The 18,691-nt window shown below is 34.3% G+C and overlaps 1 protein-coding gene across 2 annotated transcripts in view; it reads right to left on the bottom strand.

Moving 5' to 3' along the window:
* Positions 1–1,883: 1,883 nt before the first annotated feature.
* LOC119073980 (BMP-binding endothelial regulator protein) overlaps positions 1,884–18,691 on the bottom strand; it is a 54,761-nt gene continuing 37,953 nt past the window's right edge. The window contains exons 5-9 of one of the 2 annotated variants that reach the window (XM_037179890.1): positions 15,369–15,465; positions 15,106–15,298; positions 3,488–3,927; positions 3,267–3,420; positions 1,884–3,147 (exon numbers count right to left, since the gene is read on the bottom strand). In XM_037179890.1, coding sequence (XP_037035785.1) covers positions 2,183–3,147; positions 3,267–3,420; positions 3,488–3,927; positions 15,106–15,298; positions 15,369–15,464 — 1,848 coding nt within the window. In that variant the 5' untranslated portion in view covers position 15,465 and the 3' untranslated portion in view covers positions 1,884–2,182. The remainder of the gene's footprint in view (positions 3,148–3,266; positions 3,421–3,487; positions 3,928–15,105; positions 15,299–15,368; positions 15,466–18,691) is intronic. The other variant, XM_037179889.1, reaches the window with a different exon arrangement.

The raw sequence follows: 18,691 nt of genomic DNA, 5'->3' as shown, positions 1-18,691 counted from the left end.
GTCTTAGACTGTGTAGTGTATATTCCGCACGGTATACTGCATTACATAAGTATTATATTGGTTGTGATGACGCCTATTATGTGGATGTGTATGATTAATAGTATAATTGTAAAAATTAAATGCATTTTTAACTTTGTAAATTTAATTTAAAGCACAACAACAACGACAACAGCGATATCCAATAGAACGGAAGCGTTGAGCGGTTTGATTTGTCTTATGTACAATATTTGAATCGGAGGTAAAGATCGTCCTGGGTTATAGAATTTTCTGTGAATCATAAATTACCCGACAAACTTTCATAAACTAAGGAACCTAAACCCTGCCCTACAAAAAACCTAGTCCAAAAGAGATGCAAGATTTTGAGACACTAAACGTATGGAAAATCGTTCATCTCTTTCACTTTCACTTTGCACTAAGATTTGTATGCATTGTAGGACAGAAGTGTGAGTTCCTTGGCCGTAAGGAACGATAGGAAGAAAAAAGTGGCGTGAAAATGTCTCAATGAAATCTGAATTTTAAATTATTTTTTGTTTTGTTTGAATATCGGTTGAATTGTCGGAATATTGTTGTGCTCAGCATTGGGTTGTTAAGTTTGACGATCACTTGTGTGTATACTTATACAAATTATATTACATTAAACTGGAGTTTCTTTCACTTTTTTATGGATAAATTTTACTAGACAATTTTTCACTTTTCATAAATTAATTAAGTAACACGGTTATACTATCCAACAAGCATCAAAGTTTTTGTTTTCTTTTTCTTCTTTTTGTTTTATTTTAAATAAATTTACACGCTTAACTTAATGAATACTGTTAATTGAACTGGGTCCAAGTTTGTTTTCTTTTCATGTATTTCATATAGAGAAATGTGATTCGAAAAATATTAAAACGTAAATTTACATTATAGAGTATCGGTTGTAAGCCTGGCATATATGATGTAAAATTTGGAATTGGCAACTCGGTTAATATTGGGATGTGTCTCTGGAGATTGGATTTACCATAGAGGTGTAATTTCAAAATTGAACAGAGGTGAAACAGAAGGGAAATTTTGCACAATTTTGCGTTGCTAAGATTAATTTGACAATTGTGCTGCGTTTTTCATTGAGCTTCCGATATGTAGCATACCATTTTGGTAGATTCATTTACCGAATCTACTGAAAGGGCCTAGCAGGGTTAGCATGTCAAAAGTGTCCCCGACGGAACTAAGGCGACATCATTTGAAAGGTCTTTGCCTACAACTAATTTTGGTTGAATGTCAAACTCCGAAATGGAGTTATTGACGAAAATAAGAATTTTGTTTTTCGTTTATTTCTCTGTTGACGTAAAAATTCTCAAAAAATGTCTGTATGGCGAGTAACATTTGAGATTTTTTTCAGATTTTTTGGACCCCTGTTTAAGTGTGAAAAAATTCCGAGAAAAATTCGACGATTTTTTTTTCATGCGTTCGAGGTACAGTACTAACTCGGTATTTTGACCATTGATTGGTTTTACATCATTTTGTCAGATTTTTCAAAATGGTAGAACACATCCAATTTTTTGAAACAATTTTTGAATGATTTTTTTCACCCTGAATAAGGAGTCCAAAAATTCTGAAAAAATTCACAGATGTTACCCTCTATACAGACAATTTTTAAGAATTTTTTCAGATTTTTAGGTTAGAGCACTGGAACACGAAAAAAATATAAACGAAAACCACCCATCTCCCAAAATCTCAACCATACTGTCATTAAAAGGACTAAAATCTTCTCTATGTGAAGTCTCGTCATGTATTGATCAAAGTATTTTTAATCGGTTGATTTCAAATCTTGTACTTCAATTTTTTTAACATGCATTTTACTATATAAGGGACCATATTACCCAGAGCTTGTCGTCGTTATCGATAACAGATACTCTTAATGCGAATCGCACAATAAATCCTAAATTAGAATGGTAAAGGATGCGCATCTGCAGTTACGTTTTTTGTTTCATTTATTTTTTTAAATTATTTTTTTTTTGTTTGTTTTAAATTAGAGATTTCATTTGGCTCGCAAATAATGATTCTAATGCTTCGCATTTTCCCCAATCAGAAAAATGTCTCGAAAACTAAATTATAAATTTTGTAAATAAATATAATGCAAACACAGTTAATCATATGTACAAAAACCTAACAAATAAATCATTTAAAAAAAATAGAATCTTCTGTGCTAATGAATTGGCGGTGGCGTTCGACCATGATGCTTCTGTACGAGAAATGTTTTCGGAACATGTTTGCTGAAAAATTTGTTCGGTCGTTTTATGCGCTTCCGATGTCGCTTCAGACCCTGCTGATTTTTCGCCACAATAACTGCCGTCGATATTGCCGTCGATTCGGCAATATCACAGCCCGTGTCCTTTCTCCAACTATTTGGCAATTTAACACCCAGCCGTGCACATTCATGTGCATACGCCGAGAAACTATCACAGTAACACTTGCCATTGTTCGGACATTCGCACATGTCCTGCTTACACGACTCGAAATAGTTCTGTGGATTCAGCCGATTGCCGCACATCTCAAACAATTCCATGTCCTTCAATGACTTACACATCAGCCAACTCTTTTTGTGCCTACATACCGGATACTTAGCTAAATTATCGTTTTTTCTGGTGCAAGCCTTATTTCCACCCACTTTCCACGAGTTGGCGAACCGCCACACCTCATCATCCGTGTAATTGATACCGCGCCGCGAAATCAAATCGTCACGCCACACATTGTTATAATTTCCACACAGTCCACACAAACCGTTCTTATACACGGCAGGCACTTGTACTTGCAACAAATTATTTCGATCCCAATACAACTGAACACCGATGCTAGTCACAACCGTAACACCATCGCTGGTCTTGTCGACGTCCAATAACGATGGCATTTTGAACGGAAAATCGATTTTCGTTCCATTCACTTTGACGCGCAAATTTTGACCCAAATTCACTTTGATGCCCCCGAATTTCAGCGTGACCGTTTTTGCCCACGATGATGTTTTCGTCTTGCGACCATCGTTTGTGATGCGAATCGAAAACGTATGATTGTAGCAATCGGCCGTTAGTTGGTATTTACAGGATCCATGGAAATTGAAGAATTTTCCGTCGAACGTTTTGTAGTGCGAGCCGAATAGTGAGCATATTCCAGCGGCTGCAAATTTACAAAAATGAAAAACATTGAGTAATCGTCGTTGATAAAACGTATCGCTAAGACCGACCGGTAAATATGGTCGTCTTATCGTTTTAAGATTCACATTCGATTAAACTTACTTTCTTCACATCTGGAACAACACTGATCGGTTGGCGTTACAAGAACTTCATTTGCCCGACATTTTGGCTTAGGACATTTCGTCTGAGCGCAACGAATCTCTCCCGAATGACAGCGACACGATCTGCACAAATCCAAATTCCACGTTTCATTGTTCTGTGAATAATCAAACCAACAAATTGAACTACTTCTTCATCGCCGAAAATTTTTCGAAATTAATTACTTGATACGTCGTTCCATTATGCGAGCATGTTGATCGTACTTCGGCTATAGCCGGACAAGTAGGACAACATTCACCCGGTATAGTTTTCTGATATTCCGGAGCACATTCCAACACGGGACAAGTGTTCCGACGGCAAATACTCGTTCCATTGGTACATGTACAAATGCTGCAATGATCTGGACTGAACTTTTTACCATCGGAATGAAAACCATTTCCCAATATACAATTTCCGGGAAAATTGGTGATATATCGTTTGTCCTTGCATCGGGGACAACATTCACCGGGCGCTTTTATTTGTTTGGACAGAGGACATTGCAAAATTGGACAGGCTTTTTTCACGCAGGTTAATCTCTTGTTTGAACAGGAGCAGCGTAAACATGGATCCTCACTGAGCGTCACCTCACGTCCATCGTGTACTGTTTGACCGTTTAATTGACATCCTGTAATTAAAAGTTACAGAAATTGTAAGTATGGAACTTGATCAATGCTATAGACTATCTACAACTAATGCTATGTTTCTCTCTCTGTAAGCATCTCTCTCTCAATCTATAAAATTGAGTTTTATTTCTAGAACAGGCATTTCTGGATGTTCTGCACCACTGAACCTATTTTAGGGAAAATGTTTTCCAGATAATCGCCGACTTTGAAAAATAGTTGGTGAACCATCGGAGCTTCGGGTATTTATCCTGATTTTCTTGAATTTTATTCGAAAGTTTACCAGAAACCGGGAAAATTTTTTCTTAAAGAAATAGAATGTCCAGAACGTTGTCTCTTTACCAAAAAAAAGTAACTTCAGACAGTATTGCGAATAACATTAGAAAAACGGAGATTAGTATTGCTATGCAATCATTGCATATTCTGTTCAACGTATCGCATTGTTATAGAAGGGAAAGCTAAGCAAGGTTTCATTGCTAGCCAAGGTTTCTTAGTTGTCGTTAAAAGATTACTAAAAATCGATTTCTCGTCCTCGGTCAGTCGACTGAATCGCAAACTCGCAATCAGCCAAATTTTTTGTTTCAGCTTTATTTCAAGATGTATATGCCACGACGAGATGAAACGGCAGAAACAAAATTTATTTGATTTTTTTTTCAGCAAAGAATACACGTGCCAACGTAATAATCATACGGAGTTTTCCTCTTTATTGCTATGCTAAAGTTTTGTGTGGGCTATCCGAAATAGACGTACGATAAAGAGGAGAAAAAAAAACTGAATGAACGAGTGAATGAATGTAAATAAAGTTGTTGTTCCTCATAAAGACTATAATTCCGGCAATCATCGGCTATTTTGATCAATAATTATGATTGGAGTTATTGAAGCACAAAAAAGCGATATCTTCAGCTATAGCAGCCAATCATCCCTAATAAATGTTCCATGTAATACATAAATGAAAGTTATTAGCTTCACAATTTCTGCAGTATAATTTAACTTCTATAATATCTGCGCTGCTACATGGCATACAGACACACACAGTAATTTATTTCATTCTTTCTTTTTCATAAATTTTAACCAACCAACAAAATGCACGATAGAACTAAAAGTACAATTAACAAAAGTCTGTACACAGTTTTCAGACCATAAATCTGTATTTAATGACTACATTAGTCCATAATGTTTGTTTATCCAATGTAACGATAAAGCTGTCTTTGAATTATATATATATATATATATATATATATATATATAATGTTCGATTGTACACAAAATATATTCTGCGAATCGATTTGGAGAAGATTGTTGATGCTGTACCAGAGTATAGTTAGTTATATATATGTATAAGCAAAGCACATATCCCTATATACCGCTAGTGGTATTTATTCATTCTTAATAATTTGTGTTCGGTTTTTTTTGCCTTTTTTTCGTTTTCCCTGTATTTTATCTTTTGCTTTTGAGCACCGCTTAAAAGACTTGTCAGATAATGGACCACCTGAATGGAAAAGAATATCGATTCGGGTGGAATTCAAAAATAAAAATAAAAATCCAATGAGATAATACAAATTATCGTGAAAAATATTTGTGTAATGTACAATTGAAAGCATTTTGGCTTTGTCTTATAATAATTCAGACTTTTATAATGGGAAGATTGTTCCGCAGTGGACAGATAATCGAACAGAATTTTATGCACTTCCCGATGGGAAATTCTCTTTCAATTTTTAATGATCACAAATCAAATTTTTTTTTATGTTGTCTCTGGAACGAGATTTGTAGTACTTCCATAGTGAGAATATTTGGAATTATTATAAATAGGCCTACAAACCACAGACAAGAGCCACCAAACTATATCTTCGGGTCAGTTTCTCTTTTATATTATTACAAAGATTAAAACAAGGGAAGTAATAGCTTTCGCATCCAGCACTTGTCGCCTAGTGATGGATGTAAAATCTACTATTTCTATTGTTTTAACAAACACACTAACACATGGCTTGATTATATCCATGTCTAAACTAAGAAACTTTTAAAATATCAAAAAGATAGAGAGACAGTGAGAAAAAGAGGCAATTCTTTCTAACAAGCGTTTATATGACATGACGTCCTTCTCATGAAGAATGCAAAAAATTTGATTAAGGACAAGTTATAGCCGCATATATCGCACAGATGTAAGTGGGCATAATCTGGCCTTAACCATTATAAAGTACGTGCGGTCAATATATGCCTTGCTTTCAATTCAATCAACTATTCGACAAAGATTCACCAACAGCATGGATCCAATTTAATTTAATTTTTTAATAATATTCCAACTAGCAGTCCGACCACATTCATCGTATTCATCTTTTAAAAATACTTTTTTTTCGTTTTGGTAAAAGTTTGATTGCTTCTCAAAATCTATTAAAAAATTATATTCATTCGTCGAATTGCATTTCATTAACTGGTGGATACCTAAAAAGCGAAAAATGTCGGTATGTCATCTCGATATGTGACCGAGACTATAAACCAAACATTGTAAATTAAAGTGACAATTTTTCCCTTGTTCATGACAACATTTTTGAGAGCGGAAATTCATGAAAAACTCGAAAATACACACAAAGCATATAAGAATATACGAACGACAGAAGAAAAAATAAAACAACAACCAGAAATGCATCAATACAACAACACACATTTGTCTTCATAAAAATGGAGAAAATGTCCGTTAAATCAAAAGTTAATTTATTGGTCCGCATGGACAAAATATATTTATCGAAATGTTTGCGTTTAAATGCCAAAATTCTTAATGGAATTCATTTTTAGATATTGTTGTTCATTTCGTTTCGATTGTTACATGGTGCTGTGTGTGTATAACAAACAAAAAACATTTTTTTCTTATTTATTTATAAAATACATTACGATATTGTTCAACCGAAAAAGAATATTCGTAGCCCATTTTACAGTCATAAAATATTGATAAATAACTCACTTTGTAAAATCCTTTTTATATTTTTCCGCTAAAAGGCTTCGAAAAGACTATACGAGACTTCACGCTGGCGGTGGTGGAAAAATATCCACTGTGGATGTAGGTCATTTTCTTTTGTTTAATTAAATTGTTAGACAACATTGTGGGCTCCACTTAGCTGGCATCTCTGGCATCTCGAAACCAACTGAGTTACACCATTAAATAAAGTGCGGCCAGCATTTCTATAAACTGTAACCCAAATTTCTATTCTTCGTATCAAGTTTGGTGAGCTTTTGTTAAGCATGAAAAAAAGGAAGTGTAGTGAGAATGGACTAGCCGTGGTCGAACGATATATATTGTAATGTCTTCAATTCGCAAAAATTATCCACATAAAATGTATTGGCCTCGTAGTACTAGATTTAGTAAATACGGTGCACCATGTGTAAAAACACAAACAGAAACACAAGTAAATGTGGATTTCGTTAAAAAGAACAAACTTTTCTAAGATATTGTAGATATTGCTTGTTCCCTCTAATACTAAGTTGGTAAAGAAACCAATTGGAGTTTCATTAATTGCCCTTGCCAAGCAATCTTCCACTGTTTTCCCCACTTTTCAAATAACAACTTGGAACCTCGTAAGTACAATGCTTTACGTAGGCAATGTAAATGAAAATGAAACATGCCGTAACACGTAAAACTCATTTCCGAGGAGCTTAGTGAGTAAAGTATATTTTACATGCTTATGCACGGGAAAATGCACTTACCGTCCACAAACATGTAAAATGTCTTACGTCACTGCTTGTAAATGCTTGTTAAGGCACGTGTGATTTCTACACTCGCCTTCGGCTCGTTCCGCAACCTCACACTTGCCTAAACAAATATTTACAAACAGTGACGTAACATACTATTACCTAATAGTTGAAACATGCAACAATTGATGAAAAGTTACGTAGCTACGAGTTCGACATGACGATTAAATGAAAAGTTTAACAATTAAACGGCTAAACGTCATATGTTGCTCGATGTAATAATTCACTACAACATCTCTTCATTTTAAAAACGGATGATGTCCTAAAATTCTCCTGCAACAACAGGAGCGACCATATCAAAAACCAAAAATTGATTTTTCTTTAATGCTGGCATAAACAAACATATCTGTAGTTATATCAACGTTATAATAATGCATATAATTTGCGGCAGAGCCTCGGCCAGAGCCTATAACTACAACAACTTTATTTCTCATTATTTTTTTATCGCTTTTCAGTTCTAATTTTTCGGCAATATGTTACAGAAATTAATATTTGCTCTACCATACTTAATAACATCATCAAATTTCGTAAAGACCTGCTCGCCGGTTGCTTATATATACATACGATCGACTCGAATCCTTGAAGAATTTTATTTTATTTTATTTTTTCGCTAATTTATTCATAATAATATTGTAAATTATGTTCATTCTCTTAACTTTTAACAACTTTATAATATGTGCTCCATCCCGAGCCATATTTTTCTTTTCTTTTTCATTTTTTTTATTTTTATTTCTTTTCGTTTTTGTTTTAAATATAATTATGCAAAAAAAGGTTCTTGTATATTAAGCCAAATGAACCGAAACGACGAAAGGTTTACTTAACTTGTAAAATTTATGGTCAAATATATAAATTATCTTTTAGTAATTGATAGTAAAAATGTCAGGAATTTTATCATCATCGTCGGTTTATTCGTATTTTATTCGCATCCATACATTTGAATTGGATATATATTTCGCATGGAATCGTATCACGATATTGCATGTTGTGCGAACGAAAAAAACAAAAAACGGACGAAGAAAACCTTTTTTCACGTTGCCATTCATTGTTTAGATTGAACCTCCTACTAAGTAAAAAAAAACACCGACTCTGGGTGGTTATTTTCGTTCTCTCAAATTTTATCTACAAGACATGCAGTTAGTCGTCCTTTAGCAAATTTTTAATGAAAAGTAAGGGAACTGATCTAGGGTAAAACAAGGATCTAATTTGTATCACCTTTTCATTCATCTGTTATCTGCAAAGACAACAAAAGTAAACGATGGGGCTAATGAAATAGCACTTACGAAGCACCGATTTCATATTAGTTCGAAAATGGTTAGATCGAAAGAAGTAGCCGAGTCTACAGTGACCGCGGTTGGTCGGGAAAGAAATGAGAAGCAGAATTCAACGAATCTAATATATTATTTAGTGCCACGAAATGTCTTCATGTCTCTGGTATTGAAATTCCTTCCATCTGCATGCTGTGAATTAAGTTTCCTTCTTTAACAAATATAAACAGAACAAAAAAAAAACCTGACAAAATGATCAACAGGTCGGTCAAATAATAAAAACGAACAAATAAATGAATGCACTTTAAATGAATGACTTCTTTCTTTCGTTCGTTTTTTTTTCCTTTTCGTTGTTGGGTATTCGAACCACACATTCAGAAAAATGCAGACGAAAATAAGAGAGAAAAAAACCACACGAATCCTATTGTTTTTAAACTACGAAACATATAATTTTCCCATCGGAATTAATGATCTTTTTATGAATTCATTTTGGAATTCAATTTCTGATCCATAAGCAAAATACACTTTTCCAGTTTACTTGATTTGATGATGTGTGTATGCGCCTTGTCATTTAATTGCACCGAAGAATGACTGGGAAATCAATGGAATTTCATTTAGACTAGCAATTTAATTTCCCATTAAGCTTTCATTTTATGATTTTGTTCTAAAACATAACCAAACGAAGAAGAAGACGATCGTGTAGTTCAGAACTGAACATAGTAATCATCGTCTATTAGCTTTTTAATGAAATATTACAGAGATTCTTTTTTTAGAATAAAAATTGACGAGAAACACATAAATCATTCCTATTCCAGCGCTCCTTAATAGAGAACACATAATTTCGAACTTCAATTATTTACTTCCTCTATGCATTAGTCACTGAAATATTGGACTTTCTTTTCCATTATCCTTTCAAATGTATTCGTATGTATCATGATGAATAGTTTCGGATTCGATTATATCGCCGTTGTCATGCCGTCTAGTTTAAAAAAATAAATAATAAAAAAAATCTACCGAGAAATTTAGATTTCATGGTTTTTCATTTATTCTAATCTATTTACCGATCTGATCCTCATCGTCAAACGAAACCAGAAATTCTTAAACAAATTGATGTGTTACGTTCTCAATAAAGCGTCAATTTATACATTGTTAGCCTTGTTCAGATGTGTCGCTTAGTCATTTAGAAAAAAAGGATTGTCTTTCTCCACACAACAACACTCTTACATAATTAGATCTGATAAATGTTGACTAACTAATTGAGTCACGGTGTAACAATTTTAGTGTTTAGTAATAGGGACATAAGTTAGACTGTCGTAATTTGTATGTAGTTTACAACCACAGCATAAGTGTGGTTCTTGTTTAACATAGAGTGAACCATTTCAACGCATTTTTAGCCCCGTACGAAGTACGAAGGGGCTTATAGGATTACGATGCAGTGTGTAATTGATGGTATTCGAAGCAGACGGTAAGGGCAAAGTGTTTGCCTATGTTCATAGATGACGAATCCGCAATAAAAATTTGGGCCGTCTGTCCGTCTGTCCGTCTGTCCGTCACGTCGATATCTTGAGTAAATCAAATCCGATTTCAAAAAAAAAAATTTCCCCTGAAAGATAGTCAAAATAGTGAGGCTAAGTTCGAAGATGGGCATATTTGGGTCGGCCCTTCGTGAGTTAGGGCCACCTAAGTGATTTAAGGTCTTTTGGTGATATTTATGGCAAAATAAACGATGTAAATGACACGGCAAATGATAGGTATTGTTAATACCAATCCAGGAAAAAAAAGTTTTTAGCCCCGTACGAAGTACGAAGGGGCTTATAGGATTACGATGCCGTGTGTAATTGATGGAATTCGAAGCAGACGGTAAGGGCAAAGTGTTTGCCTATGTTCATAGATGACGAATCCGCAATAAAAATTTGGGCCGTCTGTCCGTCTGTCCGTCTGTCCGTCTGTCCGTCTGTCCGTCTGTCCGTCTGTCCGTCTGTCCGTCTGTCCGTCTGTCCGTCTGTCCGTCTGTCCGTCTGTCCGTCTGTCCGTCTGTCCGTCACGTCGATATCTTGAGTAAATCAAATCCGATTTCAAATTTTTTTTTTTTCCTGAAAGATAGTCAAAATAGTGAGGCTAAGTTCGAAGATGGGCATATTCGGGTCGGCCCTTCGTGAGTTAGGGCCACCTAAGTGATTTAAGGTCTTTTGGTGATATTTATGGCAAAATAAACGATGGAAATGTAAATGACACGGCAAATGATAGGTATTGTCAATACCAATCCAGGAAAAAAAAGTTTTTTAAAATCGGGTGAGTGGACCGTGAGTTAGGGCCTTAGAAGTGAAAAGCTACTAGGGCCCTATGTGTATTTTACATATAACTCGAGTAAATTTCATATGTTTTTCGTAATTTTTGTTTCATTTGGAAGGAAATCAAAGGCCGAATAGAATGTTGTTGAAAAAAAAAAAAATTTTGGTCCTTGGACTAAGGCCGCTACTAGGGCCCTATGTGTATTTTACATATAACTCGAGCAAATTTCATCCGTTTTTCGTAATTTTAGTGTCATTTGGAAGGTAATCAAAGGCCGAATAGAATGTTGTTGAAAAAAAATTAAATTTGGGTCCTCGGACTAAGGCCGCTACTAGGGCCCTATGTGTATTTTACATACAACTCGAGTAAATTTCATCAGTTTTTCGTAATTTTTGTTTCATTTGAAAGATAATCGAACACCGAATAGAATGTTGTTGAAAAAAAAAATTAAATTTGGGTCCTTGGACTAAGGCCGTTACTAGGGCCCTATGTGTATTTTACATATAACTCGAGCAAATTTCATCCGTTTTTCGTAATTTTTGTTTCATTTGGAAGGAAATCAAAGGCCGAATAGAATGTTGTTGAAAAAAAATTAAATTTGGGTCCTCGGACTAAGGCCGCTACTGGGGCCCTATGTGTATTTTACATATAACTCGAGCAAATTTCATACGTTTTTCGTATTTTTTGTTTCATTTGGAAGGTAATCAAAGGCCGAATAGAATGTAGTTGAAAAAAAAAATTGATCCTCGGACTGAGGCCGATACTAGGCCTATGTGTATTTATACTCAATAAATTAAAATTTTAGGGCTATTTGAAAGTTTTGTTTTATTTGAAAGGAACGTCGTACGGGGCTTCGTAATTGCGCTATGCGCAATTTCTAAGATGTACACATTACATAATAATTTTACTTTAACTACTTTAACCGGCGCATAGGCTTACGGTCAAAGTAGGGTGACAGACGCACTAGGGTCACGTACGCAATAGATATACGGGTTTGTACGGGGCTCAGTCGCAGCAAACGCTCCGACTGTTCTGATGGCTCGTTTAAAATCGGGTGAGTGGACCGTGAATTAGGGCCTTAGAAGTGAAAAGCTGCTAGGGCCCTATGTTTATTTTACATTGAACTCGAGTAAATTTCATTCGTTTTTCGTAATTTTTGTGTCATTTGGAAGGTAATCAAAGGCCGAATAGAATGTTGTTGAAAAAAAAATTAAATTTGGGTCCTCGGACTAAGGCCGCTACTAGGGCCCTATGCGTATTTTACATACAACTCGAGTAAATTTCATCCGTTTTTCGTAATTTTTGTTTCATTTGGAAGGTAATCGAACACCGAATAGAATGTTGTTGAAAAAAAAATTAAATTTGGGTCCTTGGACTAAGGCCGCTACTAGGGCCCTATGTGTATTTTGCATATAACTCGAGCAAATTTCATCCGTTTTTCGTAATTTTTGTTTCATTTGGAAGGTAATCAAAGGCCGAATAGAATGTAGTTGAAAAATAAATTAAATTTGGATCCTCGGACTGAGGCCGATACTAGGCCCTATGTGTATTTATACTCAATAAATTAAAATTTTAGGGCTATTTGAAATTTTGGTTTTATTTATAAGGAACGTCGTACGGGGCTTCGTAATTGCGCTATGTGCAATTTCTAAGATGTACACATTACATAATAATTTTACTTTAACTACTTTAACCGGCGCATAGGCTTACGGTCAAAGTAGGGTGACAGACGCACTAGGGTCACGTACGCAATAGATATACGGGTTTGTACGGGGCTCAGTCGCAGCAAACGCTCCGACTGTTCTGATGGCTCGTTTTTACAGTAAGAATGTGCGTAAAATGTACGAAGTGTTTTATGTGGATTGAGAAACTGTGGTGCATTGGCTCACAGTCATTGCAAATTATTCGAATTATTAGCTACAGCGTGAATACAAAAGGTAAAAATTCATGAAGTTCTACGATGTCAATCACACTAATCTCACAGCTTCGGTAACTAAAACCTCTAAGAACGAACCAAGCATTCCATGATTACCATCTCACTGTAGTATAATAAGGAACCATATATTTCTTACCGCCTTATCTTCACAAAAGTAACTGCCACCTAAAAACAACCTTAACGATCGCATAGTAGAGATTTCATCGTTCAAACTATAGGTGGCATGCGAACAATTTCTGACATGTTCAACAAAATCCTTCTTTAAAAATTAATAATTTAATAACATAATTAACTCAGTTCCCTCTTCTTCTTTTTTAAAGGTTTTTCATGAATGACTGGACATTTAAAAGAAGATCTTCACGAGATACCATCTTTCTTCTCTGTGGGTTTATTACAATCAATTAAGACTTCTTCAAAAAATCAAAAAAAGAATGAAAATAAAAAAAAACAACAAAAATAGCTCTTGCCTTGCGATAAGTGTTGTGTATTCCTTTAGATGGTTGGTCGTTTTTTTTCTGTTGGTTCTTCTGGTAAACCTAAATGGACAGCATTCGGTTGATGTTTTTTTTTTCGACGATATTTTATTTTTCGGTGTTTTTATGGCCTATCATCGTCTTGTTATAGGATTATTGAGGAAAGATTTGATTTCAGTAAAAGATACGGAAATAATTGATGTATTTGAGAGAGTTGGGAAAAATTTGTACAAAATTTTGGTTATCATTTCTGAGCATCTTGATACACACAAAAACAGTAAAAAGGTATAACCATTTAGGTATACCTCTTCTTTAATGAATCATTAAATGTTTCTTAATCATTTTTCGTTCAAACAAATAACCTCTGTGTATCTACATATGTACGAACCGGCAAAGATATTTAAGAAATTTTTATTTTCATTTTTTTTATTGTGTTCTGTATTCCAGCTCTCATATATATTCATATATGTATTACGATGCGAACAAGCTATAAATTTGAACAATATTTAGACCACCCGTAACAAAATTAAAAACAAATATAAAAATTATTATGTGTGCAGTCTGCGAAGAACCAAACGAAAGAATTAAATAGCAGAAATCACGAGAATGAATGGAAAGAACGAAAATAAAAGAAAAGAAAAAACGTTCGACGGAACTAAATTATAATTCAATTTTAATAGACTTGCTGTCGATAGGTTAGGTTTCGGGTTAGGTTATTGTTCACAACATCTAATCGGTTCAGTTTAATCAAATGGTAATGGGAGCTCCTCTCCCGTAAGTGAACGAACAATAAGATGAGCGATGCTGATACAACGTGATGTGAAACATTGTTAGCTTTTATTAGCAAGAGCTTTTTTCCCTTGATGGATTATGGATAATTGAAAAATTGAATAAAATAATGCAATGATGATGTCTCAAGTGCATCATCTCGTTGTGAACACGACGGTCATTTCAATATACATATATTCTTGTTACGGTTCGTGTAAATATTCGAAATATAAAATAAATTGAAGAATAAGGCACATAACAAGCAGAAGAAAAACCACGCAAAATCGTTACTGGATTTCATAGACTGAAGGGCGCGCTTGTATTTTATATATACCTACACGATTCGTTTCGACTGCTACACGGTGAAGTGACGCGTAGTAAGATGCATTGTATTTGTGTTTGAGTTAAAAAGCAATTTTTAAGCTTGACAAAAAAGACTTATTGGAACGATTTGGTTGAGTATGTGAAATAGTACCAAAGCGAACTTCTTATCTTGGACGTAAAATATGAATCAGGGCTTGACAATATTATGTGGTTACATAGCGTTATCTAACTGAATTGACGTTTGCATAGTCATAGACTTAATTACGTGTGAGAAGTAATCACACTCGAACAAGAGAAATTTATTTTGTTTTTTCTGGCGTTGTTGTTTCATCGAAATGTCGTATAAACAAATCACTTTTCAATAATAAAATTCTTATAACTTACCTAAACACGTCGGACAACATTGTCCTGGTCGTGGTGGCAATGGCGAATTACATGGAGTATAGCACTGTAAATTCGTTTCGGTTACCACACCAGCTAAACATTTAAGGCTAGCGCATGGATCTCCAGAAACGGTCCACTCTGCGCCACTAGGATACATCTCCTTCTCGTAAATACAGTCTACGAATAGATTGTTCTAAGGTTAAAAAGTTGATTGAAATTGGACCGAAAAATTGTTTTTTTTTTGTTCTGTCGCTTCAATTTACCTTTGCATTTTTCACAGCAACCGTCCTTCTTTTCCAACATATAACAGTCATCGACGGATGGACAATTTTCGGGTGGGGCACATTCAACGAAACCATTCTGTAATAAATGTGGAAATAACGAAAATTAATTTTAGTTAATTTAAATGGACCGTAAACAAAACAACAAAAATTAAATTAAGTTCAACGAACAAGGAAACTCTTAGTTATCGTACATCCGATACATAAAGCAAAAAAAAAACCGTGAAAACAAAAACAAAACAAAAAAAATATTTCAAGCGCACTACTCAAATACGCAAATTAGTTGCCCAATTAATCTCTTCATTGATAACGACAAAGGCTTTGGTTGCCACACTTAAAAATGCTTATACTTGTGAGCATTTATCAGCATCGAAACTACTGTACGTTGTGTATACTCATTCTAGTAAATAATCTACGAGTTCAGTGTTTTATGAGACGAATTATAACATTTTGATTCAGTCGTTCATAAAATTTTTCGCATTTACCAAGTTTTATCAATTTGTTTTATCAATGTAAAAAATAGTAAATTTAAATGCTCCGTTCGTTCCTTCAAGAATATTGATGTTTTATCAAAAAAAATTTGGCTTTTGTTGGTTAATAAAACTCTGGTGGAACATTTGATTTATGCGCCAAATTAACCGAATTAACCAACATTTTCAAAGGTAACAATTTCTGCTTGTGAAACAGTTTTATGCTTAAGTGGAATGAACGGGTTATTCAACTGTCACATACTTTTATTCATTTGTTATCGATAACGATGACAAAAATAATAACAAGCTCTGGATAATGCCACGGCAGAGTAAAATAAACCAGGCAGGAGCGGTGTATTTTCCAAACGTCAAATAAGGGATCTAATGCACTGTATGAAAATGAACTCAAATGAACACTGACATAAATTGAACAATTTTGTTCGCAAAAAAAATTGAACTACTAGATTATTCAGGTCCTTGTCAAATCAGCGCTCCTGCCTAATCAGCGCTACTGCCTGGTTAACTTTACTCTGTCGTGATAATACATACAGTAAAGTGCATGTTAAAGAAATTGAAGTACAAGATTTGAAATCAACAGATTGAAAATACTTTGATCGATGGAAAAGTAATAGACTGGTCATATGCTTGTCTCTAAGAAGAAAAAATTCAAAGCTGGTTTAGTTTGCGCTAGCCTTTATGCGGCTAAGCTTCGGATCCTGAATTGTAAAGCTGATGCTCAATACTTTGCACCATCCGTAAATCCTATACGTTCTGAAGAGAAAAGCTAGGATGTGATTTACAGTTGGATTTGTATTGTCGACGTTGTAGTAAAATGTGGAGTGGTCTCCACAACAACTCCCAAATCAGAAAACATTTCAAATTTCAATTTTCTCTCCCTGTAACTTGTCTGCTTCTTTATCACCAACACTTTAAATAGTCGCAAACGTTTTCACCTGGAAGCGTACTAACACTGATAAAACTATCAAATAAATCTCTTTATAGCTAATCGGTCATAAACGTATAATCATTAAATGTTTCTCGAATCCTTCGCAATAAATCTGTTCAAAATCGATATTCTTTCAATGAATGGTACGAAAAAAAACACACCGAGACCGAGTGAAAATAAAACATTTCCCGATATCCGAATGTAAACGCATTTTATATAGAGGAGGCAGCAATAAATGTGCTGTAACGACACGATTCAAGATGTTTTAAACTCAATTAACACATGATTACATCAGATAAATACAACATTTATAATGTTATTTTTATTTTAAAATCAATTTCGTAGAGAACTCGTTCTATACAATTGGAAAATGGTGTGTTTAAGCCCAACTATACAACTATTATACATCACATATCATGGATAATACACTTACTATATTGTGTATGGTTGGTATATATATATATATATATATATATATATATGGTGCAACATAAAGAGTAAGTAAGTAAGTAAGTAAGTAAAAAGCTATTACAATTTCAATTTATTTTAATTACCAAGAAATTAATACAATTTACTCAAAATGATCAATAAATAATGCCAAAGTAATTGCACGTTGCCTCTGTTATTTTAATTTTCTTTTTATATTTATTTTTGAAGCGAAAACCATATTTTTGTGGTAAGTTTCGTTGCAGAAATATAATTAACGAGTATCGAGAGTAAAGATTTTTTTTATTTATTTATGTTGGATCAAGCAACAACAACAACAGCAACCAAAACCGATGCAAATAAGTAATTTTCGCTTATCAAAATGATACGAAGCTTTATTATTGGACAAGACGATGAATTCATTTATTTTTGTGATTCTTTTTTTTGTGCACCCTTTTTGAAGTTTTCAGTAACTTCGACGGTATCATAAATAATTCATGAAGTTGTTTGGATTATACAATACACAGATAACTATCTTTTTTCAGCTAAAGTTGAAGTGAAAAACTTTGTTCAGCTAATTAAGTCAAACCACAGCACTGCTTCTAGCATTAACACTGAACTAAGGCTAGGACGGGTTCGGGTTGACCTGTAGACTCGAATCGAACTTGATCTGGAACAGGAAATTTTAGATTTCGAAATGGTTCGATCCGAATCTGACCCGAACCTGAAAGTCTTCTTCTCGAAATTTTCTGGATAGATCAGGTTGGGTTCGGGTAGACCGACATTTTTCAACCAGAAATCACAAATTTTCACGAAAAATTTCCGGATACCCTAACCCAGCGTGAATTAACAAGCGTCAAATTTTTAGACTGATGAGAGCCGCCGCTTAACATTGCTCCTATTGTATGTTTTAACTCATACAACCAAAACAAGTCACATATCTAGAATGAGCCTGCTCTGATTTCATCAATATCAAAATATGTTCTATGCTAGGAGCAGTGCTACGGTCAAAACATTAAACAAATCTATCTTATATCGAATCAAAATTTGACTCAATTGACGAAGTTTGTGAAAGTTATTCTAGTCAAATCTATTATGCGAGTTGTTTGGCAGCTATGATATTGAGATCAGACCGTCCCATTTCAATGTATATAATTCTTTCAGTAACTTAATACTTTTTGGATCAATTGATAAAAATAAAAACTCGTAAACTTTCTATGTGGTACTCCGAAGTTAATATTTATTCCAAACCGTATAATTTTCCATTTTGTGCAAATAAATATTGTGGTCGGTGTGGTGGATAATATAAATTATCCCAAGAAAATATATTATTGTTTTACTAAGATAAAACATTCATATACACACACACCAAAAAAAATGCAAGTAAAGTTACGCGTAGGATTTATCTGAGTCCAGCTGCTGTAAATGTGATAAAGTTATGGAAATGTATGTAAAAGGCAAAG

The sequence above is a fragment of the Bradysia coprophila genome, unplaced genomic scaffold (genome assembly GCF_014529535.1).
Source record: "Bradysia coprophila strain Holo2 unplaced genomic scaffold, BU_Bcop_v1 contig_138, whole genome shotgun sequence".
NCBI lineage: Eukaryota > Metazoa > Arthropoda > Insecta > Diptera > Sciaridae > Bradysia > Bradysia coprophila.
The sequence above is the reverse complement of the archived record's forward strand: the minus strand, read 5'-3'. Positions and strand labels throughout refer to the sequence as shown.